A 21,073-nucleotide genomic window follows, 5' to 3' on the forward strand; every position below is an offset into this window, starting at 1 on the left:
CGGCCCAAGACCTCGCCCCTTCATCATATGTCTGGAGACTTCGAAGGCGTTTATCTTCACCAACACCACACTGCATAGATATAGACGATGTCCTTCACCAAAGTTCACGCACACAAGGTCGGAAGCACAGTACCGGAACTCCTCGACCCCAGGGCCGCCCAGAGCCCATCACCGGCCTGTCGATACCCATCACGATGTTGCCAGATGGCGGTCATAATTGACCTGCGCTAATCTACCGCGAGAGGCTGCCAATCACCTCAGAATATCCAGCCATTTGCGCAGGATCACCTGGCGCGGCCAGCGCATGGCGCCCATGTTCTTTTCCCATCCCGGAGGCACTCGTCCCACGACAGCGCGGACCTTGGCGCGGGTCGGCAAGGCTCTGCGACAACGATTGACCGACTGTGATTGGGGGATCGACGACTCGGAAGCAAGTATTTGAGCCTAGGGACAACGCCTGATGGAATGGTCGACCGTGCAAGGCGATGCCGGCGACGACGAGTGCACAGCGCGCCAAAGGACGGGTACATAGCGCCAGAGCACACTGCGCCGTGCACGCCGTCGACGGCTTGAACGAGTATCAGCCAATGCACGACCGAGATAGACTTACCGTACGTCTCCATACGACTCTGATTATGAGCATAGCCTGAACGTGGCCCCCAGCATAGGACGCATCGCCTTGGCAGTGGCGATTCCTGGTATCAATGAGTTGTACCTTCGAGTCTTTTCCCGAGCCGACAAACAATTAGTTGACCTTCGATAGTCTTTTTCTTCATGAGGCCGCCATGCGCGTCATTGAGGCGGAGCTCGAGGCAGTTCGACATAATCATACCGCATCAGAGGCGTGCCCGAGAGATGGGCAGGAGGTCGCCCCCGAGCCCGTCGCAACGCCGCGGAGACCAGGTGTCCTGCGCCGCCGATATCAGGCTATTGCGCGTGCGCCGATATCGAGCCTCTGCGCGTGCGCAGAAAGCAGGCCTCTCATCGCAGAGCAATGCCCTCGCATACCATCGCGGCTAGACCGTCCCGCTCTATGGCACGGCTGGGCGGTCCCGCAATATGGCGCGGCCCGAGCGATCCCACCGCATACCGTATACTCCACATAGTGTGTATGCCAGTTCCACTGTGTATAGCAGTGGATCCCACAGTATATGGCCAGGCGCGAGGTGAGCTTGCTTCTCGATGCATAGACGGAAACAGACTCGGACGCACGCGCGACGGGGACGATACACCCGTGTGGTTTGAGCACCATACACTCAAGCGTATCGAGAGTGTGCACCCGCGCGCCTCGAGCCTAACTCGAGCCCATGGCTATTACACCCACGCGCAATGAGCACGATACAGGTGCACATGGCTGCCTCGTGAGGAAGCGTTTGTCAGGTCAAGAAGAGCCTCGAAGGCTGACTAGCCACTGCCAAGACTGAGATATACTGGGAGGAGGGGGTCAGCAGGCGTTCGGAGCAAGGGTCATGGTGTGTGGGCGTACGGCAGGTTCTTCGAGGTTGTACGGCGAGTCCTTCATTAACAGAGCGCGTGGAAGACGAGATAGCGTATCGTAGCCAGTGACTCAATCCGCTGCTCTTGCCCCTGTCGACGGCACCGCTGAGAAGTACGGCGAAGAGAGCCTGAGCACCCAAAGCAGAACAGTGACTGGCGAGCAGCGCGAATCGAGATTCAGAGCCTTGCACGCTCATGTGTGTTCATGGCCGGTCGTGGGGCGTTCGTCGTTTTCGTCGGTCGTGCATAATACGATATAATGGCCGTTACTGAGAAGGATCGGCGGGGGATATTATGGATCCGGACCGGGCTGGTTAGTGGTTACAGTACTGACATCCGAATCCCGATTTCAAAGTTCATTCTGGCGAAGCCTGAAGCAGCGAGCGTGTCCAATGTCCAGAGGGACTATGGATTCGCTTACGAGTGAATAAGGAGGAGCAGATGGTGGTACAAGACAAGGCTGTGTCCGTCACTGTCCGAGAGCGTGGAGGCGGCCGCGGCCCGAAACCCCATCAACAAACAAGCAATACTTCTCCGCTTTAGGAATATGCGTTGTTGGCCTTCCTGGTCCTTGACATGTCCCGCTCGACCCTGATCGGTTCTAGCAGAGTCTCACTTGTTGATATCTCTTGACCACTTGATACTTAGAGCGACTCTCACAATGGCTTTCCGGGAAGAGAGCACAACGTGTCACTCAGTGTATAATTCAGCAAGTGTTCTGCTGTCCTGAAAGCCAGACTATGTCCATATGTTTGTGCTGAACGACAGCCATACGATGCACCTTCATGCTCAGGGCCCTTGCAGTAAGCAGATAAAGCGGATAAAAAGATGACGGCTAGATCTCGTATTGGACACTGTGGGATTTGAACCCACGACCTCACGCAGTCAAACATGCGAAGCGTGCGCGCTACCCCTGTGCCAAGCGCCCGACAACGTCTGCATCACAAAGGGACATTGTTGTTTCTGACTTGTGTTAGGCTTTTCCCTTGGAGCAGGTAGGCATATCAAAGCGTGCATCCGATACTCGTGTCTCGTTGCAGTCATCAGTCATGTAGTCTGCCTAAAATAAAGATACAGAGAGTCGGTCTCGGTGACTTCCAGAGGAGGGTCCATCTCCCCCTTCCACCTCCTACACATCGAACACCACGTCCAGCGCCTTGAACGCAGTGTTCCCTGGCCACACCTTGATCGGCAGTTCGCACTCGACCGTCTCGACGCGTACCGGCCGCCAGCCGTCCTCCTTGCCCCCGAAGTTGACGCCCACGCCGACACCGCCAGCAGGGTCGGGCTTGATGCCGTCGGACTCGCCCGACCCGTTGATCGTGACGTCCGCCTTGTCCCCTTCATTCTCGCCCTCCACGCCCCCAGTACCAAGCAGCGCAGCAGTGAGCGTGCCCAGCCCGTATCCCCACGACGGCGCTGCGCGGTGCGTTGGCGGTCGCGCGCGTTGTGGCTCTCGCACGAGTGGCGCAATGCCTTCCGTCGCGCTCCAGGCAGACCCCCACTCGCCCCGCGGCCCGTCACGCACAAGGCTTTTCAGCCGGACGCCCTCCGTACCCTGATCTGCATCGTCCGCCGCGACCGCGACGAGCAAGCAGAGGCGGACCTTCCACTGCAAGCCGCCGGGCGCAAGCGGGTAGCCGCCGGCGCTCACGTCGAACGCGGGGCTGCCGTCGGAGGGGATGTCGAGGGCGAAGGTCGCGCGAAGGGTGGAGAGGACGAAGGAGGCGTGGTGCTCGGCGTGCAAGCGGCGGTGGGGAGGTGTGGATGGCGATTGGAGGGAGTGAGGTAGGGTTTCGTGGGATTCGAGGAAGGCAGAGAGTTGGAGGACGCGCGAGCGACTGTCGCGCGCGTTGACCTCTACGACGCCAAGGACGGTCTCGCCCAATCGGTAGGCAGACTTGGTGAAGGTCAGCACCGCGACCTTGACGTTGTCCTTGTTCACGTCGTACGAGGCTGCTTGCAGTCAGTACACGCATGAGGATAAAGCAAGCGATGCACCTTTCTTCGGTGTTCGGGTCAGGATCTCCACCGCCTCTCTGCAACTGGAGACCTTTTCTGAGGCGTCCTCGTCGGTGTCCATCTCGCTGTTTGACTTCCACCGCGCCGGGCGGCCAAGGATTAAGCTGAGCTGGGGCGAGTCTGTCACTCCGTGCGCCAGACCTTCCGCATACTCCCTCAACTCATTGATAGAGCCCTCTGAAGATATCATCAGCCTCGCATTTACACACTCAAAATTGCAAAGCCCACCTTTCTCCCCCTGCCCAGGCAACTTCGGCGACGGTCGCCTCAGCGCATGATCCACCTCTTCCCTCACCTTCCCATTCTCATCCCTCGCTATTCTCCTGCCCACGGGCCAGAGCAAGTCATACGGCCTCGATAAACGGCCCACTATCCGGCGTTCAGCGTGTGTCCCATCTTCCACCACACAAACCGCGCACCAGAAACGTTGTTGTAGAGCCGTATTGGCACCTTCATCACGCGGCTCACGCCGCCCGCTCCTGGAGCTGCGCCTGCGCGGCAGACGCCGATGACGAGCTCGTAGGAGAAGCGGAGATTGCGACCGCGGAATGTCGGAGGGAGGTTGGCAGGGAGGGGGAGGGTGTAGGTGTCTAAAGTTGGTAGTTAGCATGTGGGTTGGTGAATGGAAATTACACACGCACATTTACGCGACTCGCCGGGGAGGAGGCTGAGGTCGACGGCGAGCATGGCGGGCTGCACGTCGAGGGTAGGTAATGGTTGCGTTGGGTCTACGTCTTCGATGTCGGCGGGTGTGGCAGCGATGAGTGAGCCAGCAGAAGGTAATGACGGAAAGGAGGCGCTCCCGGTCGAGCGATGCCCGAGGCGGGCGTTGGCGGAGACCGAAGGCGAGAGGTTGGGCGAAGAGGCGAGCAAGGAGGATATTAAGCCTGAAGCAGACGCGCTGAGCGATGCAGAACGCGAATGTGGTCGTCTTCGTGCAATGGGATTGGGGGACAAGATGTTCATATTCCCACCGCCGATTGCACCGCTGCGCTTGAGCGACGCACGCAGGGCACGCAGTTCCTGCGTCTGTACGGTGTAATCCGGGGCAACATGCACGGTGCCCGAGAGCTGCGCATAGGAATATAGTACAAGTTCAGTATTTGGCTGGGGGAATGTGGTTGAGAAGGATGTGCGGCCGGTCAGGGGGAGCTTGTTATTTGACGGGGAGGGGAGGCCTAAGCCAAGCTTCGCGGGATGGCGCGGGAGAGGTGCAAGGTGCCCGGCAGAGGTGCTTTCGGCGATGGAGGGGCGCGGGACGAAGGCCTTGGCGAGGGGAGGGGACGTCTCGGAGATGGTGTCGAGGTTGGGCGTGCTGGGGGATGCGGAGATGTCTGGTAGCTGCACCTGGCCGTCTAACACAGACTGCTTGCGCGCGTGGGGGTGCGTGGAGGAGAGGGGGAGCGTATGCGAACGCGCGTTCAGACGCGGAGCTGCGCGAGGGTCAGATCGAGTGCGACGCAAGCGGTGAAGGGCACGCACCTTCCGGCGTATGTCGCGGGGCTACGTCCGGAATATTGTAGCGGGGGGATTCAACGGTTGCAGACTTCGGTCCACCTTCTAATATCTGCCGCCGCAAGTCGATGCTCAGGGACAGCTGCCTCGACCGTACGCTCGCGTCCTCCTCCTCCTCGTCCCGCTTTCCTATGAGGCCCTTCCGGCTCGATATACGGTTTTGTGATCGTGAGAGCGGTGACGGTGCATATACAGTTGTGGGCGCGCGCGGTGTACGCGGGGAAGTCGGCGGCCTGGCGAGCGGCGCGGAACTAATCGAATGAGCTGCCCGCTTATGTGTGGATATGGAAGGTCGTGGCGCGTTCGTCGTTGCCGGTGGTCGTGTGTTCGTGAAAGTAACCGTAACTGCGAAGGGTTCGCCAGCGAAATACGAGGACTGGGCTGGTGTTACCACCACCCGGATCCCGGTTTCGGAGTTCGTTTGGGAGGAGCCTGGGACTGCAAGCATGTCCTGAAGGGCTTGAAATACGCTGGCGCGTGAATGGAGAGGATTGAGGGAGGAGAGGGTGGTGGTACAGGACAAGATGCTCGGGAATAACTCCCATTTTCGGAATGCGCTTTGTTTTCTTCCCTTGACTCCGGCCATCATCTTCTACTCGACCCTGGAACAGCCCTGGCAGTCTTTCATGCTACAATGTCTCTTTCATACTTGGAAGATACTCTCGTGCAGCTTCCTGAAGAAGTAGCGCAGCGCCTCAGCTTGTTGGTAGACGTGGCCCAACTTCTGCGAATAGAAGATGCCACCCACTTTCTTAGGTCCGTCACCCGTCCAACTATTGAAGAAAGACATCCATTGAAAAGATTTCTTCGATTAGCTACTCAAACGCTCTTTCAAGGCTGTCGCAAAATTCTTTGGAAGCCAAACGCACACTAGCGCGACTGGACTACATAGAATCCGAACTGCGTGCGCATCTAGCAGAAATGAAGCACGAGGAACGATTGATCTCAAAGTAACCTGGCTGGAATATATCTGCGCGTATCATGACGTTGCTGACCACAGCCGACCAGATGGAAATTAACGATGAATGAAGAATACCCAGACGGCGAGGACTCACGGGCGGTTCTACGTCGTCGAGACGCCGTCCTTCGGAAGGCAAAGGAATACAAGACCGAGCTAGATCAATTGCAAGTGAGTGGATTCTTATGGTGACCTTTGTTGCCGAACACGAGGCTTGACTTGCTTTTCACCTCGATCTCACCTCGTTCTCCTGCATGGCTCCTTCACTCACGGTCCATGCTTAGGCTGAAACTCCCCAATCGCCATCTGTGACTATCGGTGATCTCGCCACGCAGCAGGAAGCTAACCGACAGAGGGAACATGCGATGAAGACAAAGCGGGCAAAACTGAAGGCATTCCAGGGATTATCGCCGGTGCGTCACTGCCTCTTGTACATGACACTCCTCTCGTTTGCGATCATGTATATCGGCTTGCACTCAAATCCCCGATCCTCATTCTTCTCGCAAATGGTTTGCCTCTGGCTCACTCCCTTAGAACCCCGACCTTGCTCGTGCCCAGCTGAGGGACGCCCAAGATGAGCAGACTCGGCTTATAGGCATTCGCGAGCAGATCCTGGCGAAGATGGCAGATAGCGTGGTATAAAGTCGGCGAGCTTCTATGTGCGTTGAGTCTCTATAGGCTTTTGACCCTTGATTCACCGACAGCAGAAGTTCGCCCTGTTCCGACGCATTGTTCTACCAGAACGCTGTCCTGAGCGTGCCTATAAACACGATCGACTCCTCCGACCCCCCTTCTCACTCGCGCGGATACAAACGGAGGTTCGATAGACGACATGGAATCCTTCATCATGGTTGCGGCAAGCTTCGGACCCTCGTTGAGCTCAATGAGAACGGCGCGGCCCACAGCCAACCCCATACGAGTGATGCAGGTTGACTTCTTCGGCAGAATTCCTTCCAGCTTCCTGACAAAGCACTCGTAGGGCTGCAGAGATAAAGGAGGATCAACGAAGTAAGCAATTGATTAGACGGCATGTAGGAAATTCCACGGAAGTCGAATAGTCGATGTACACCTCCTCGTCGGCTGTGCCGCAAACCACTCGATGCCCCATCCGCCAGTGTATCGTCTGGCATTCTCGCGAGCAGTAAAATGCACCACCGCTATGGCACATCTTGCACTCTTCTGATTGCTTGCCATTGCTCGGGCGAAGGTGATATTCGGAGCCTGGAAGTCGAAGACCTCGCCAGGTTGCTGATTTGGCAACTCCCGAACACATGTGGCGTTAGCTTGAGCCACAACCAAGCAGTGACACAGCCAACACCTGGCTCGTCCTTTCCAAAACAACGATGGACATGCATTAGATACGATGCGACAAGGTAGACAATAATTTAACAAAAAACTTCAAGAAACGTCCTCCTTGGTATCTTGCCCTTCCTCCCTCTTTGCCTGCCTTCTCCACGGCCGTCCACCCACACCACACCCCGTTATTGCTCCCTCGGCGACTCGCTCACCGCGCCGTACATGTACCGCGCGTTCGCTTCCCCATTTCCAGGCGTCGCCGTCCCGCTACTACTGCTCACCGACGAGTCCTGGCGCAACAACGACTGCCGCGCCGTCGCCTGGCGCAAGCTCGACGCCCCATGCAGCGACGGGTCATTCTTCAACAACGGCGACCCCTCCGGCGGCGTCCCGCCCACCGACGACGCGCCCAACAACGGCGAGCCCTCCGAGATCCTCGCGAGCGACGTCTTCCGCAACATGTGGCGCTCGACGATGCCGCGCATGATCGCGGCCGTGCCCTGCCTGCGCGCGCGCTTCTTGTGCAGGTTGTCCTCGTAGCGGTCGGTCTCGTCGACGATCTCTTCGGAGATGATTTCTTCGATGATGTCCTCGAGGGTGACGACGCCGAGCGCGCCGCCGGCCTTGCCGGGGGTGTTGCTGATCAGTAGGAGGTGGGCGCGGCCGGTTTGGCTGGGGAGGGGTTGAGTAAGGTATATACACAAGTACAAATATATGCGCACAAGTAGTCGAGGGCCTGGAAGCAATTGATAGACGGATGCGCCTCCGGCAAGATCGACAGCGGGAACGAGGAGACAGGAAGTCCTTGCGCAGGATCGTACTGCAAGAGCTTCTTGATGAGCAGCAGACCGATGAACGAGTCTGGCTTGCCAGGCTCATGAACCGGGAAGCGCGAGTAGCCGCTCAGCACACTATGCAATCTCGTCAGCGGCCTCCTCTCTTGACCCACCACCCCCTCGACTCACATCTTCTCAATCATATCGTGGTCCAGCACCGTATCCGCCCCCAGTGTGACCACATCCGGCATCGGCGTCATGATCGTCTCCACCTTCTTGTTGTTCAGCTCGAGCACGCCGTTCAGGATGTTGATCTCGTCGTCCCGCAGGGGCTCCTCGCCTGTGCGGTGGAACTGGAGGAAGGACTTGAGCTCGGCCTTCTTGTACGTGTGCGCCTCGTCCTTGCCGAGGACCCAGTCGAGGAGCTTGGCGGTCGGCCAGGCGATGGGCGAGAAGATGTACATGAGGCAGAGCACGAAGGGCGCGCAGGCGGCACCGATGGCGAGACCGTAGCGAACGCTAAGCGCTTGGGGGATCACTCTGGGGAGGATGAGCCTTAGGGGGATGAAAGCTTTGAAAGACTCACTCTCTAGATTGGTGAAAGAGAGGGCACAAGTTAGTGAACGCTCATCTTAGGGTTGAGTAGGCGCACCCGAAAATCACTGCGAATTCATTAGTTCATGTAGGATAGAACATCAGTAGATGTCGGCACTCACCGATGGCTACAGTGGAAATCGCGACTGCAGCTAGTCCGCCACCGATCTAGCACTCAATGAGCGAAAGTTCCTCATGTCGTCATTGTTCCACTTACAGCGCTGTCGAGGAAGATGGGCAAGCTTTCATTGATGATCTGGGGAAATGAGTGTCTTGACCGAACTGAATCGCGTCTGACGTACGACGTTGCCGAGAAGTAAGACCTGGCGCGGGAGATGAGGAGCAAATCGAGGTAACTATGGCATGTGTACGCACGACGAGGACCCAGTGTCTACCCTTCCTCATGAGGCGGAGGACTACTCGGGTGTCAGCTCATTGTCTGCGGCAAGCGCGACTACTACGCACCCTTCTGCGCATTGCGCTTCTCCTTGATGTCATCAGACGACGCGGAGAGGACACGCAAGTGCAGCTCGTCCAGACCCATGAGACCAAGGGTAAGACTAAGGGGGGACCATTAGCGCGCTGCACACTCCGAGCTCGATGACGACGCACCCCGCGAACACTCCTCCCGCAAGAACGAGCACCGCGCTGATCGCGAGCTTCCACCAGAACTCGGGGGAGCCTTTCGGTGCTTCCTCCTCGCCCGCGGGGACCACCTGCGCGTAGAAAGGCGACGCGAGAGCGCGGTGTATGATGAAGATGAGGACCGGGAGCCTCATTCTGCAGTTGAAAGAGGGTGAGAGTGCCGAGGTGCTTGTACGCTTCGCGCCGTACGCGTCGGACTCAGGCCTTGCGGTGGGAGAAGATGATGGTGGAAGGAGAGAAGGGAGCGAATTTGTTTATGTTGCACTTCGGTGTGAAGAGCTTGGCGGCCTCCGCCACCGGATGCCGATGACGCCTACTTCCGAATCAGGCAAGCCGCTAACCTCTTTTGGACTGCTACGGTGGCGTGACTTCGTGGACGCGCTCGGTCACACGCGAACGTTTGCATCTTGTTCTGAACCACGACGTGATGTCCGCGACACAGATCACCCCGATATCCTTTATTGCCCTCCCTCAGGAGATACTACTGCATATCATAGACTTTGCGCTTCCATACGACATCCTATCCCTGCGTAATGTCCGTACTCTTTGGCATTGCTCTAGTTGACTACAATTCATCGAGTCATAAAGACCTGCAAAACAATTCATCCCCTTACCAGGGCTCGCTCGGTATGGGCTAACGCTGTCCGCAAGATGTGCTTCGAGAAAGCTCTCTTCGCGCCCACATACGACCTAACTCAGTTATCCCGCCTACACCTTGAGCACGCAGCCACAGCGTCGCGTAGATTTTCCAAGCTATTGATAAATAACGGATCCTCAAATCTCGAAGACGCTTAGAAAGTGCATGCGATTTCCAAGCGACTACTTGAACTGCGTCTTCTCAGGAGTAGCGCTGCCAACGCCAACTTGAACGTCCGCGAGGATGCCTTCCGGGAGTTCCATCTACTACCGGGCGGTCGCTTTCTATGGGCGCGCTTATCGGAGAGTGTTCACTTCTGGGACCTTGGTAATAACGCGACGGACCTGGCGGAACCGTTCCCAATCTATCATCGACGTATAAAGAACTTCTCGGAGCAAAAGAGACTCCAAGGACCGAAGAGCCTGACGGTCCTAGCATGGCTGTATTGGCGGGCCCGCGGTGGTAGTAGCTACACAGCTCTTCTCGTCCCTTGGCCTGTCCGGGGTCCTCAAGAACGTCGCACTTGATGCCGCAAGCGGGCGATTATGCTTCATCGACGAAGCCGACGAGCACAATATCTGGATAGTGGACTTCCTCCTCCCCCAGCGAGAATGAGGAAGGTCGATTCAGCGGCAATGAGGTTGATGAGTTATGATATGGAAGCTAGGCTATGATAGGATGGGATGGTCTACTTCGTCGGCGTATGCCCCAACTCGGCCAAGTGGTCGACTCGGATTGGCGCCATCCCCTTACTCCGCTAGCCTCAGCACGGCCACCGACTCCACGTGCGCGGTCTGCGGGAACAGGTCGAACCCGCGCACGCTCTCCACCCGGTACCGCTTCCCCTCCACCTTCTCCATCTCCCGGAGCACCCAGCCCACGTCCCTCGCCTGCGTGTGCACATTGCAGCTCACATACACCACCGCCGCGGGCCGGAACTGCACGAGCTGCCTGAGGAACGGCTCGTCGCACCCCTTGCGCGGCGGGTCGATCACGACGGCGGTGCGCTCCGCCGGGAAGTCCTTGACGGCGCTGAAGATGTCCGCCGCGTCGCCCGCGCGGAAGGTGCACTTGTCCGCGGGGAGGCTGTTCAGCTCGGCGTTGCGCGTCGCGGACTTGATGGACTCGGCGGAGAGCTCGATGCCGGCGACGGTCGCGAAGTGCGGCGCGAGCGCGATGGCGAAGAGCCCGGCGCCGCAGTACGTGTCGACGAGGTGGGTGAGGAGCGAGGGGGTGGAAGATGACTCGGGGATGAGGGCGTCCCGGACGTAGGTGGTGAGCGGGGTGAGGACGGCGTTGTTGTTTTGGAAAAAGGAGTGGGCGGGGTACTCGAAGATCTTGTCGCCGACCATCTCGCGGACGTTGCCCTTGTGGCTTGTCACGGCAATGTGCTTAGTGTTTGTGGTGTCGGCAGGGTCGAGGGAATCGCGGAGGATGAGGGATACACCTTTTTTGTACGTCATGATGTTTCTGATGGGCATGTTAGACGGGAGTAGCAAGTGGAGTTGTAGCGCTTACTTCTCAATCTCCTCACGCATCGGCCCGTACGTTTCTCGCAATATCGGTGTGGCGATAGGGCAGTCCTATATTGTCAATTAGTGCATCGTCCTAGCAACAATATGGAAAGCATACCTCGATATCCATCACGTTCTGCGTGCCCGCGCGATTGAAGCCTATCCTCAACCATTCGGGCTTCTCCCCTGCAGGCGGAGGCTCCCTCTGAGCGGCCTTCGGAGGCGCATTGAAATGTGGGGTGATCTTCGTGCGGTAGCCATACTGCTCAGGGGAGGGCATCGTGGACCCAATCTCGGGTATCCACTCGGAGGGGACGTCTGCAATGTCTGTGAGCAAGGGCGACGATGGGTAAGGGCCAGGGCTCACCAGCGTAGTGCTTGTACGCCTTCACGACCACGTCCCGCTTGAGCTCGAGCTGCTTCTCGTATGAGAGCTCCTGCAAGTCGATCAGCACATACTCCAAGTGATCGGCAGGCCACGCACCTGGTACTGGCATCCAGCGCACTGTGCGAAGTACTTGCACTTCACGCGGCTCATATCCCTCATCTCCGCGTTCGGCTCGAGAACCTCGAGCATATCCGCGCGCGAGTGCAGCCAGCCGTGGCGGTAGACGCGAACCTTGACCTTCTCACCGGGCAAGCAGAACGGCACGACGAGCACCCACTTGTCGCGCGGAGCGGGTGCGACTGCGAGTCCGTCGCCTGAGGGGATGTGAATACTTGGAGTTCATGCACTCAGTCATGCGGGGAACTGACCTGAAGACGACAGTTTGCTCACCGTGGCCTCCAGCTCCTCCTTGAACTCGAACGGTGGTGCTGCCTCCGTTTCCCCTGCGACGAGAGCCTCCACCGTCTCCGCGCCTAGCACATCAGCGATGTCCCTCCGCAGGACGTCGTCTGGGGAGCACGGCTCGGGCGCAGCGTCCTTGTTCTTCCGCTTCTGCTTCCTGTTCTTGGGGTTCGCCTTGAACGTCCGCTTGTTTGGGCCTGCGCTCTCGATTCGCTGTTTCTTTGCGGGAGGCTCCTTCTCCGATGCGCTCTTGGGTGATTTCGGGGAGGGGGACCTCGGTCTGGGGGATTTGAGACCGAAGGGAGCGGCGCCTGGCGCACTAGTAGTGGGGGTCTCCATGTCGCGTTTATTCTTGTGCTTCCAGTCGTTGTATATATGTACAGGCTTGCCAGCAGGCCGGGCGTATGAGCGGAGTTGTCCAGATAGGATCCTGAGTCTGGCCGCTAGCATGAAAGTCGGAAACAAGAAGCGCGACCGCACTTTGATTGCTTTGCAAGGCAAATTTCCTCATTGGCCGATGGTCGATTAGGCGCCCAAGGCGGGAAAGCTATACCAGCCAACAGAAGACGGGAGATACAGTTCGATTAGAAGTGCTACATGCCTTACATCTACGGCGGAGCTACATAAGTTATGAGAGGTAAAGGGAAAGCGTTGTACATCGACGGTTTCTGCTACCAGTCAAGAAGGATATAACATATACACGCCCGGTATACACCCCGGCAGAGTCTTTCAAGACGCCGTGCAGAGAGCACAGTGATATTAGTCGTACACGATACAGTAGTACGCCGTAGGTCTTCAATACATCTGCGACACGACGCGGCGTCAGTACGCCCTCCCGATGCGCGAAGCCCGTGGGTGGGTTGTACTCACTATAATCGTAGGCAAGGTATGAGGAAGACTAGAAGCCGAAGAAAGTTTTGCGCTGCTTGCCGGACTGTGACTGCTTGTCGAAGCCGAGCGCGCCGCTCGAGCCGCTCGTGAACGAGTGCGTGCTGCTGCTCGTGCCCGGACGGCGCACGGGGCTCGCGCCCGAGACGCGGTCGCCGGGCGCGGAGCCCGGGAAGTACGACTCGTTGACGCCGCCCGAGGAGGAGCCAGAGCTGCCGCGCGTGGAGGGCGGGTGCTCGTTGATGGTGCTGAAAGAGCCGACGCTGGCGGAGGCGCTGCGCAAGGCGGAGACGTGCGTCGCGCGCTGGACATAGTGCCGCGTGAAGAGGTCGTTGTGAATCCAAACGACCTTCTGGAGCGCGCGCAGAATTTCTATGCGGCGGTCCATGTCGAAGTCTTCGTTCTTGAGGATGACGGGTGTAAGGATGTCGAGGGTCCAGGCTATGTGGAGAAATAAGCATTGAATGTGAGAGAAGAAGCACGATCACTTACCAAGGAGGATGGCCAGGTGCATGATATCAACATGCAACGAATCCTTCCCCATGAGCTTGCGGTGCTTCAGGCCAGCCTTGCCGGTGTGCATCACGCCAACGTTGTCTGAGGCGAAGGGTTAGCGTCCTGGGCCTTGAGCATCACACGGCCGGACTCACCAAAGTACTGCCACGTCGAGAACTCCTCGTAGTCCGACGCGAACAGCTTGCGCAGATAGACCGAGAACGTCTTCTTGCGCATCTGGATCTGCGGCGCATCAAGCGTCAAGTGGTGTAGATCCGCGAGCACCCTGCCCTCCGTCCCCTCCTTCCGCGGCATGAAGACCCGCTTCGTCACGTCGAACTTGAACAGCTGGTGGTACACCCGGTCGACAAGATCAGGAATCATCGGCTCAATCACGGGTGCGATCTCGTTCAGCGCGTCGATGTCCTCCGAGTCGAAGCCCACGAAGCGCGTGAGGTAGTCAATGCGTACGCGCAAGTTGGTGTAGAGCGCCTCCTCGTCGTACTCCGCGTACGGCGGGTTCTTCTCCCCGAAGGAGGACGTGTTCGAGAGGACGGGGCAGAGATTGGCTCCCCCGGAGTGTCCACTGACTGGACAACCGTGTGCCATCTTGGTGTGAGAGTTCCCGTTGGGTGGCGAACGCGAAGGTCCTCCCCGCGTTACGTGATCGAGCTGGTAGTCTTCGGAGTGGTGATGAGAGGGAAGAGGCGGGCACGGCGCGTATGCGCGAGTCTGCGGGTCGTATGGGGCGGGCATCGTGCTGTATCTCTTGACTTATAATCGGTGGATGTGGGAGCGATGGGGTGCTGGCGGGAGAGGAGGAAAATTTAGAGGGGGACGAAGCGCGTCGCGGTGGAGCATTATATCAGAAAGCAGCCCCGAGCGACATAACGCCATCCTCGCGCTGTGGCTGGACACCCGCCGCGTCCAGGCCTGCTCGCCTCGCGAAGTCGAGGCCAAGGTATTTGCTAAGGGTAACAGGCACTCGCAGGCCTCGTCCTCGGGCCGTGGCCGAAGTCACTGCAGAATGAGGCGGGTTGCCGCTGGGTTGCCGGATGGTTGTCACCTCGAGAGAATCAGAGATCATGGAAAGATCTATCGTTTGAATCTTGCCGGCGAAAATCGGCGCCCCGCATTTTCCCCAGAGATCGACGAGTGCCTGGGATGCTTGAAGACCGAACTCGCCCCGGAGTTCCTCGCTGACAATAATGCTGCGGAGCAAGGATTCTTCCTCCCGTGTTCAAAGAAGCGTAGATCAAACTTCGAGCACTTGGAAGCGTCTTTCGGAAAGTCAAGGAGACGAAAGGATGGTGTTTTTACCTCGGGAAATTACTTGAAGATGGTTGTTTCATACGATTAGTTTTCATTTTGGCGGGAGCAAAAGAGGAGGCGCTGTGATGAGGCGGCATTGGCAGGCACCACCAAATCCGTCCAGGTCCCGTTCACCTTGTCAGCGACGCCAACGCCTATCATTCGATTCGTTGCCGCCGTGGTCATCGTGGTGACCGGGATGCGAAGGTGGCGCAAAAGGGGGGAGGAGGCAACGGTTGACGCACCGCGAAGCCGAAATGTGACAGTCACGTGAAGGCAGTTCGACTTCCAGAATTTGACTCTGAGGGCATTCGAAAGCGCGCTATGGGCGTCAGCAACAAGCTCGAGCGATGTCTGGGCATAGTTTTACGGGTCGGCTACACTGTTCAAGTCAACCTACAATGTACGAGGTCCAGCACCAAGGTACGGCGCCTCAGCGCCACAACTCGAGTCTCGAGTGGCAAGTTTGGCGCGCACGGCTATTCGAGTGCCTTTGCAACGTCTCCAAAGCCGCAGAAGAGTGGTAGGACGCGCGCCAGGGCCTCATATCTGCGCGTCTAGCCCAGGGCTGCATGGCGCACCCAATTGCCGACCGGGTGTTGCGCGCCCAACTGCCGAGCTGGCGTGCACACAGGTTGCAGCCACCTACGGCGGCCTATTGCTGCGCGCGCGCATCAGCAAGTGGCAGGCACCGCGCAGATTGAACTCCCGACACACCTATGCGTCCCTCTCGAGGAACATCCGAGAGTCCAGGGATACGAGCGCTTCCACTCAGCATCCACCAATACCCTGCCCTGCTCTCACCATCCCCGGCTATGTCTCCCTCGGCTTTCGTCCCGCCTGGCCCTCTCCTTCCTGTCATCATCCCAGTAGCGGTCGCGGGTTCGCGAGCCACCTTCGCTCCTTCTTCTAGATTTGCGCGCGGCTTCGACTTCGTCGCGATTGAACATGTCGTCGTAGCCGCCGTGGACGGTGCTGGGTGTCTCACTCCCCTGCATCTCGCGCTTCTTTCGGCGGATGAGCTCGAGCGCGCGCAGTCGCTCGGACGACTCGCGCGATAGGCGTTCGCCGATGACGGGATCGGCGTGTTGTATAGAGGAGGGGAGGGACCTCCGTTTGGAGGCGGATGAAGAAGAGGGGGAGGGATGAGAAGAGAGTTGCTTGGTGATCGAGGTGAGGGGATCGTGTGCAGACTTGCGATTGCTGTCTCGTCTCCTAGAGGAGCGTCAGAACCGGCAAAGTCAATAGCTTGATGACACGCACCTCCGTTGCTCTTCCTTGTCAGTGGGTGGGGGCATCTCACGGGAAGAGTACCAAGGATTCAAGTCCCTTTCTGATGGCGCGAGCGCGATCCCCTTGTCGTCTTCTGCAGTGCTTGTAGACGGTCCTGCCTTCTTTGAAGCACTGGAGGACTTGATCGCGGCTACCATGCTCGACTGCAACGATGCTCAGCCTCTTCCCTCTCGCGATGCGGCAGGTCCCACGCACCTGCTCCAAATCCTCGAAGAAGTTAATATGCCCGTTCGTCCTCGGTAGCGGCGCCCCCAGTTCCGCATTCACCGAGTTGGGAACCGAGCTCGCTAGCTTGTCGTCATCATCCCGCCGACTCTTCTTCTTCTTGTCGGATATGCCAGCTCTATCGCGGAGGAGGGCGATGCGCGCTTCTGCGTCCTGAGTTCGCGGTCAGTAGAGTTTGGAGTACTGCAAAGAGACTCACATACAGCCAGCGCCATCTTCCCCTCCGCCTGAGCTTCCTTCAGCTCTGCTTCCTCCTCATCGCGGCGCACGCGCTCGATATTGTCTCTGCGGTACGGATGGTAGGATTTGTGGTGTGCAATGACGAGTCTTCCCATGATAGCAAGCAATACAGTCCGAGGGGTAGGAAGTGTTTGTAAAACGGGATCTGAACTTCGTACGCTTGCAGACGCCGTCGATGTTCTTGACAAGTCGAGGTCAGCGAGCACGCCGACGCCACATGAGTTCGGGACTTGCCGACCAGACCGCTGTTCGACTTCCTCTTTCAGATTACGGTTGGCAATGTCTCGGTCTGAAATCAAGCTCCTGTCTCGGATTGGCGTACCCCATAATCCATGATAACTATTGGTGAACAGCCGAACGCTGCTTGACCTGGTATTCCTGTCTCGTGGCGATGCCTGGGCCCCAACCTCCTCCAACCTTTGGCGGCGATGACAAGGGCCCCGTCATGAGAGATCCCAGCGTAAGTGGGGAACTCAGGGTGGTCAGTTGCATCTTGATGCGGCTCTTCTGCCAAACTCACCATTATGCAGTCGACCACCGCGTTATACGATGACCTCCTGGCGGACTGGAGTGTTCACGGCATGCGACAGGGTACCTTCCCACGTTTTCTGCAGCGCCCTATTCCTCAAGAAGTATTCGCTCGCCTCAATCCCTCGCGAATTCCAAAGCATCCCCTCGACAAAGCTAAGGCGGTGGCCATTCAAGATGCGGTGGAAGCTCTGTCGGCCTACATATGGTACTTTCGCGCCACGGAGGCTCACAGTGGCGCAGGAGTCAGTATACTGCTGGATCATCTTCCTGACGTCTGGAAGTGGGTCAAATTCTTGCTGCGAACGTCGGGGAATCTTCATCACACCCGGGACGAACGCCGCGACGTGCGCTATGAAAACAAGGTCTATCTGGACAGCGACGGCAACGTGCACATGGGGATGGCGACGTGCAACACTCTACTTGGCGAGATCTTCGTCCACATACTCCAGACTGATGCGGGTCCTGCGGCATGCTTTGCCCGCGCGGACTTTATCGACATCGTCTGCACAATCCTCACCACCCCATTCCGCACATATGCGCCCGGGAACTGGCCCAACTTTCCGGACGACCTCGCCAAGTCTCTCCTCAGCCTTCTGCAGTCCGCGAAATACGGCTCGCGCGTACTGGCGAAGGTGATGTCCTTCGACGAGCAGAATGACTGCTGTCTGGCGCGCTCTCTGGTCGACCGCCTGGCGTGGTTCTTCGAGGACCGTCTCTCCGAGTCAGAACGCCACATACGAACCTACATCAGCCTCGCGGCCATGCTCCTGCAGGCATCCCCGGAGTGCATGTCAAACTTCCGGCGTCGCGGCGGGATCGCACTCATCGTGTACTTCCTCGTGCAGGTGCGACCAGCCCCCAAGCTCATGCAGCCAGCCGCCAACCTGCACGGCGCGCCCAAATTCGGCATGTCAGTCCTCCTCGACCTCGCCGCCTCGATGGACACCGTGTCGCCCATCGTAGAGGCCTTCGATGCAGGCGTTCTCAGGATCCTGGTTCAGCTATGCTTATTCGAGGACGATACGACCGAGCTGGAGTTTCGCCAGCTGAGCACGAGGTACATACAGACGGCCCTCGGCCCCGCGCTGCTGTGGCCTGATGTCCTGCGCGCGTGCCGGAAGGCGATCAAGGTAGGGCACTTCATCGTGGACATAGACGATCGTCGGATGGTCGACCGCGTGCCTGAGCTGCGTGCTTTCTTCGAGAGATATCGCGTCTGTCTCAAGGCTCTGACGGACCTTCGTGCGGAGACGAAGGCCTTGCAGCACTGTCATAGAGCGGAGGTATGTTTGCCTGCGATCATCTTACCCACTGCACGCTCATATCGCGTTACAGTGCCCCGGCTCGACCGAGCCCATCCGCCACATATGCGCTTGCGGCGCGGTCTACTACTGCTCGAGGATCTGCCAGAAGGCGGACTGGCGCGCACGACATCGCATCACCTGCACGCGTGGGATAGAGGCTTCTGCCCCTCCTAGCGGCCCATGGCGATCGCTCTTGCACGGAGGACCCGCTGAGCCACCCGAAATGGACCCCGCGCCAATTTCCATGTCCTACTTGGAGCGCATGTTTATCAAACGCTGCGTCATGCATCCCAATAACCTGCCCGCGCTGCCGCAGCTCGACGGTGGCATGGGTGGCGAGCGACTGTACATCGTGGATTGGACGGGTCGCGAAATGATGCCCTCCGTGATAGATGTGCTGGAATCGGAATCATCGACAGAGGGAGTAAGAACGACGGCTCGTGTATATGCGCGCATAAGGAAGGGGAGCGCTGTAGGAACGATACATGTGGGCACGCTAGACGACCGGAGCAGTTTAGATGCGCGTTTGGGGGATATTACCTTGTAAGGATGGGCATCAAACCTGATCAGGGGTCTCCTCCCAGATCTATCGACAGATTGTCTACCTACACTACCCAAAACCATTCTGTGACTGCCATAATCAATGATGTTGCTCTTCGGTTGGAGTTGTAGATCCATATGATTGATGTCACGTGTATGAGCTTGATGCGTCGGCGTGTTTTTTTTTTTTTTTTTTTTTTTTTTGTCACTGCATTTTATTCGCGCAGCAGGTAACTATGTAGTACCAAGACGCGCTAGCCCATAGGCGGGCACCTCTACTATGTTGTCCGTAGTGTCCGATCTCCTCGGCGGTCTCCGCATGTGACATAGTTTCCTGTCTGGTTGTAGCCACTGCAGGCTGGTTCGGTGTAGAGGTCGTCGAAGAGCGGCTCGAGTCGCGTGCAGTCGGTACGCCGAAGCGCTGTGTGTTTCTCTCCTCCCCTCGTTGCCCGATCCCTCACTCGTCTCGTTCCTCCTCCTCCTCGCCCGTCTCCCATCCCTCGTCCTCCATCCACCCATCCTCCCCCACCGGATCAGGCTCATCTTCCCACCGCGGCGCGCGCGGTTCTGCCCGCGGGTGCCCTGTCTTCGTGAATGCGCCGCTCTTCTTGAGGAAGCGGGCTAGCGCGTCAATGCCCTTTGGCGTGCCCAGGATCTCCGCCAGCGCCACGTCCTCGGACACCTTGCGGAGTATGTGGCGGTGCTGTTCGTAGATAGGGCATTCTTGTAGAATGTGAGGTCGTGTCTGTACTGGTTCCCCACAGGGGCAGTCAATGTTCTCGCTGGGCACAAAGTCTTTGTAGTACTCGCCGAAGAACCCGTGGCCCAGGCGGCACTGTACGACTCGTCCATACAACTCCCGGTCCCCGCACAAGTCCCGAAAGTGTGCGAGCGGCTTCAACGACGGTGCTATGCGGTTGGCGATGGCGAACCGTCCGGTTATCGGGCGGCGGTCCCACTCGCGCCTCCACGCAGACAGCGTCTCCTCTCGGCTTCTGCGTAGAGCGTTCGTTCTCGAGCGCGATTCCGTCGAATGCTCCTCCGCTGCGCGCTTCGCGAGCTGGTCGGCTCGTTCGTTGCCAGCGATGTCCTTGTGGCCGGGACACCACTCGATCTCGACCGTGAGGTGCTCGTGGTCGTCCAGCACCTTACATATCTTCTCGTGGAATACGCGCGAATATCGTTGACCTGCGTGAGGCCTCGGGTCGAAAATGGTACCTATAGCGGCAGTGTTGTCAGCGAAGAAGTGTAGGTGACGGATTTGGGGATTTTCTCTGATGTAGTTAGTGGCGAACTGGGCTGCCAGCATGAGGGCGGCGAGTTCTCCATCGTATACCTCGGCCTCCTCTCCCAGACCGTGTGCGATGGTCTGGACCTCGCGCCCCTTCCGGTACGCGACCGCTGCCGCGCCAACACGCCGTCTGCCGTTCACTTCGCGTTGGGAACCATCCGTATAGATGAGCAGATGGTCGTCCCTCCAAGCCAACCTTCCTGCCTTGTTGCAGTGCGCTTTGGCTGCTTCATCCTTCTTCTTGCTCTCTGTCCCGCATATTTGCATCCTACCACCGAAGTCGCTCGCGGTGCGCCGCCAGGGTGGTGCCGCAAACGGCGCGAGACGCTCGTGGCTCGGGTCCGTGTGTTTGGCTGCCTCGAGAATAGGGGTCGTCTCCTTCGTGGTGGGGCGTCGTCGCCTTTTCTTGGCGGGGAGGGGAGGGAGGCGCGTTGGAGTGTTCCCGCTGCGCCAGGCATTCGGTAAGCGGTCGATTATCGGGCTCTGGGTACTTAGCTTGTTTAGTCGGACGCCATATCGGCGTACTTCTTGGTCCAGGACGTGCCTTAGGGGTGGGATAGATGCCTCCACCTCGAGGGCGTGTATAGGGGACGTCCGGAAGGCTGCGCATATGAGGCGTAGGGCACGATGTTGGATTTTGCCCAATACCGTCTCGTGCTTTCGTTTCCCTGTCCACCAGGCCGGAGCTGCGTAAGTGATAATGGGAATAAC

At 58.2% G+C, this 21,073-nt stretch overlaps 12 protein-coding genes and 1 non-coding gene across 13 annotated transcripts; 3 read left to right on the plus strand and 10 right to left on the minus strand.

Moving 5' to 3' along the window:
- Nucleotides 1-252: 252 nt before the first annotated feature.
- SCHCODRAFT_02130677 (uncharacterized protein) lies at nt 253-772 on the minus strand. The gene has a single exon (XM_050341888.1). It carries the CDS (start codon nt 621-623, stop codon nt 285-287), a length of 339 nt encoding a protein of 112 aa, XP_050197009.1. The 5' UTR covers nt 624-772; the 3' UTR covers nt 253-284.
- Nucleotides 773-1,356: 584 nt separating this feature from the next.
- On the minus strand, nt 1,357-1,936 carry SCHCODRAFT_02645008 (uncharacterized protein). The gene is made up of 2 exons (XM_050346411.1): nt 1,487-1,936; nt 1,357-1,430 (listed from the first exon to the last, which is right to left on the minus strand). Exons 1-2 carry the CDS (start codon nt 1,692-1,694, stop codon nt 1,405-1,407), a joined length of 234 nt encoding a protein of 77 aa, XP_050197010.1. The 5' UTR covers nt 1,695-1,936; the 3' UTR covers nt 1,357-1,404.
- A 409-nt stretch (nt 1,937-2,345) lies between these two features.
- SCHCODRAFT_t278 lies at nt 2,346-2,425 on the minus strand. The gene has a single exon. It is a non-coding gene; the product is annotated as a tRNA-Ala (tRNA).
- A 55-nt stretch (nt 2,426-2,480) lies between these two features.
- Nucleotides 2,481-5,557, minus strand: SCHCODRAFT_02645009 (Rgp1-domain-containing protein). The gene is made up of 6 exons (XM_050346412.1): nt 5,002-5,557; nt 4,161-4,952; nt 3,939-4,109; nt 3,748-3,888; nt 3,499-3,696; nt 2,481-3,453 (listed from the first exon to the last, which is right to left on the minus strand). Exons 1-6 carry the CDS (start codon nt 5,480-5,482, stop codon nt 2,627-2,629), a joined length of 2,610 nt encoding a protein of 869 aa, XP_050197011.1. The 5' UTR covers nt 5,483-5,557; the 3' UTR covers nt 2,481-2,626.
- A 55-nt stretch (nt 5,558-5,612) lies between these two features.
- Nucleotides 5,613-7,105, plus strand: SCHCODRAFT_02645013 (uncharacterized protein). Its single transcript, XM_050346413.1, has 6 exons — nt 5,613-5,790; nt 5,850-5,984; nt 6,043-6,163; nt 6,277-6,405; nt 6,527-6,651; nt 6,700-7,105. The coding sequence occupies exons 1-5, from the start codon at nt 5,669-5,671 to the stop codon at nt 6,632-6,634; spliced, it is 615 nt and encodes a 204-aa protein (XP_050197012.1). The 5' UTR covers nt 5,613-5,668; the 3' UTR covers nt 6,635-6,651; nt 6,700-7,105.
- On the minus strand, nt 6,729-7,217 carry SCHCODRAFT_02130725 (uncharacterized protein). The gene has a single exon (XM_050341889.1). The coding sequence runs from the start codon at nt 7,120-7,122 to the stop codon at nt 6,838-6,840; it is 285 nt and encodes a 94-aa protein (XP_050197013.1). The 5' UTR covers nt 7,123-7,217; the 3' UTR covers nt 6,729-6,837.
- Nucleotides 7,218-7,318: 101 nt separating this feature from the next.
- Nucleotides 7,319-9,573, minus strand: SCHCODRAFT_02645018 (DUF21-domain-containing protein). The gene is given in 11 exon segments (XM_050346414.1): nt 7,319-7,960; nt 8,011-8,199; nt 8,254-8,604; nt 8,695-8,697; nt 8,717-8,726; nt 8,781-8,826; nt 8,876-8,914; nt 8,961-8,981; nt 9,034-9,074; nt 9,124-9,218; nt 9,271-9,573. 11 exon segments carry the CDS (start codon nt 9,435-9,437, stop codon nt 7,474-7,476), a joined length of 1,449 nt encoding a protein of 482 aa, XP_050197014.1. The 5' UTR covers nt 9,438-9,573; the 3' UTR covers nt 7,319-7,473.
- A 157-nt stretch (nt 9,574-9,730) lies between these two features.
- SCHCODRAFT_02594272 (uncharacterized protein) lies at nt 9,731-10,393 on the plus strand (the record flags this gene model as incomplete). The annotated part of the gene is made up of 2 exons (XM_050344011.1): nt 9,731-9,838; nt 9,892-10,393. The coding sequence occupies 2 exons, from the start codon at nt 9,731-9,733 to the stop codon at nt 10,096-10,098; spliced, it is 315 nt and encodes a 104-aa protein (XP_050197015.1). The 3' UTR covers nt 10,099-10,393.
- Nucleotides 10,394-12,705, minus strand: SCHCODRAFT_02645023 (S-adenosyl-L-methionine-dependent methyltransferase). The gene is made up of 6 exons (XM_003026558.2): nt 12,211-12,705; nt 11,939-12,156; nt 11,822-11,891; nt 11,573-11,772; nt 11,459-11,523; nt 10,394-11,410 (listed from the first exon to the last, which is right to left on the minus strand). Exons 1-6 carry the CDS (start codon nt 12,581-12,583, stop codon nt 10,690-10,692), a joined length of 1,647 nt encoding a protein of 548 aa, XP_003026604.2. The 5' UTR covers nt 12,584-12,705; the 3' UTR covers nt 10,394-10,689.
- Nucleotides 12,706-13,142: 437 nt separating this feature from the next.
- Nucleotides 13,143-14,236, minus strand: SCHCODRAFT_02603640 (uncharacterized protein; the record flags this gene model as incomplete). The annotated part of the gene is made up of 3 exons (XM_003026559.2): nt 13,143-13,573; nt 13,625-13,729; nt 13,783-14,236. The coding sequence occupies 3 exons, from the start codon at nt 14,234-14,236 to the stop codon at nt 13,143-13,145; spliced, it is 990 nt and encodes a 329-aa protein (XP_003026605.2).
- A 1,024-nt stretch (nt 14,237-15,260) lies between these two features.
- SCHCODRAFT_02645027 (uncharacterized protein) lies at nt 15,261-16,851 on the minus strand. Its single transcript, XM_003026560.2, has 5 exons — nt 16,660-16,851; nt 16,427-16,609; nt 16,202-16,374; nt 15,656-16,153; nt 15,261-15,599 (listed from the first exon to the last, which is right to left on the minus strand). The coding sequence occupies exons 1-4, from the start codon at nt 16,789-16,791 to the stop codon at nt 15,739-15,741; spliced, it is 903 nt and encodes a 300-aa protein (XP_003026606.1). The 5' UTR covers nt 16,792-16,851; the 3' UTR covers nt 15,261-15,599; nt 15,656-15,738.
- A 134-nt stretch (nt 16,852-16,985) lies between these two features.
- Nucleotides 16,986-19,245, plus strand: SCHCODRAFT_02558091 (uncharacterized protein). Its single transcript, XM_050343734.1, has 3 exons — nt 16,986-17,177; nt 17,227-18,510; nt 18,563-19,245. Exons 1-3 carry the CDS (start codon nt 17,088-17,090, stop codon nt 19,076-19,078), a joined length of 1,890 nt encoding a protein of 629 aa, XP_050197016.1. The 5' UTR covers nt 16,986-17,087; the 3' UTR covers nt 19,079-19,245.
- Nucleotides 19,246-19,255: 10 nt separating this feature from the next.
- SCHCODRAFT_02594285 (uncharacterized protein) lies at nt 19,256-19,976 on the minus strand. Its single transcript, XM_050344012.1, has 2 exons — nt 19,944-19,976; nt 19,256-19,906 (listed from the first exon to the last, which is right to left on the minus strand). The coding sequence occupies exon 2, from the start codon at nt 19,612-19,614 to the stop codon at nt 19,306-19,308; it is 309 nt and encodes a 102-aa protein (XP_050197017.1). The 5' UTR covers nt 19,615-19,906; nt 19,944-19,976; the 3' UTR covers nt 19,256-19,305.
- Between the last annotated feature and the right edge of the window lie 1,097 nt (nt 19,977-21,073).

This window comes from Schizophyllum commune (genome assembly GCF_000143185.2).
Source record: "Schizophyllum commune H4-8 unplaced genomic scaffold SCHCOscaffold_17, whole genome shotgun sequence".
Lineage (NCBI taxonomy): Eukaryota > Fungi > Basidiomycota > Agaricomycetes > Agaricales > Schizophyllaceae > Schizophyllum > Schizophyllum commune.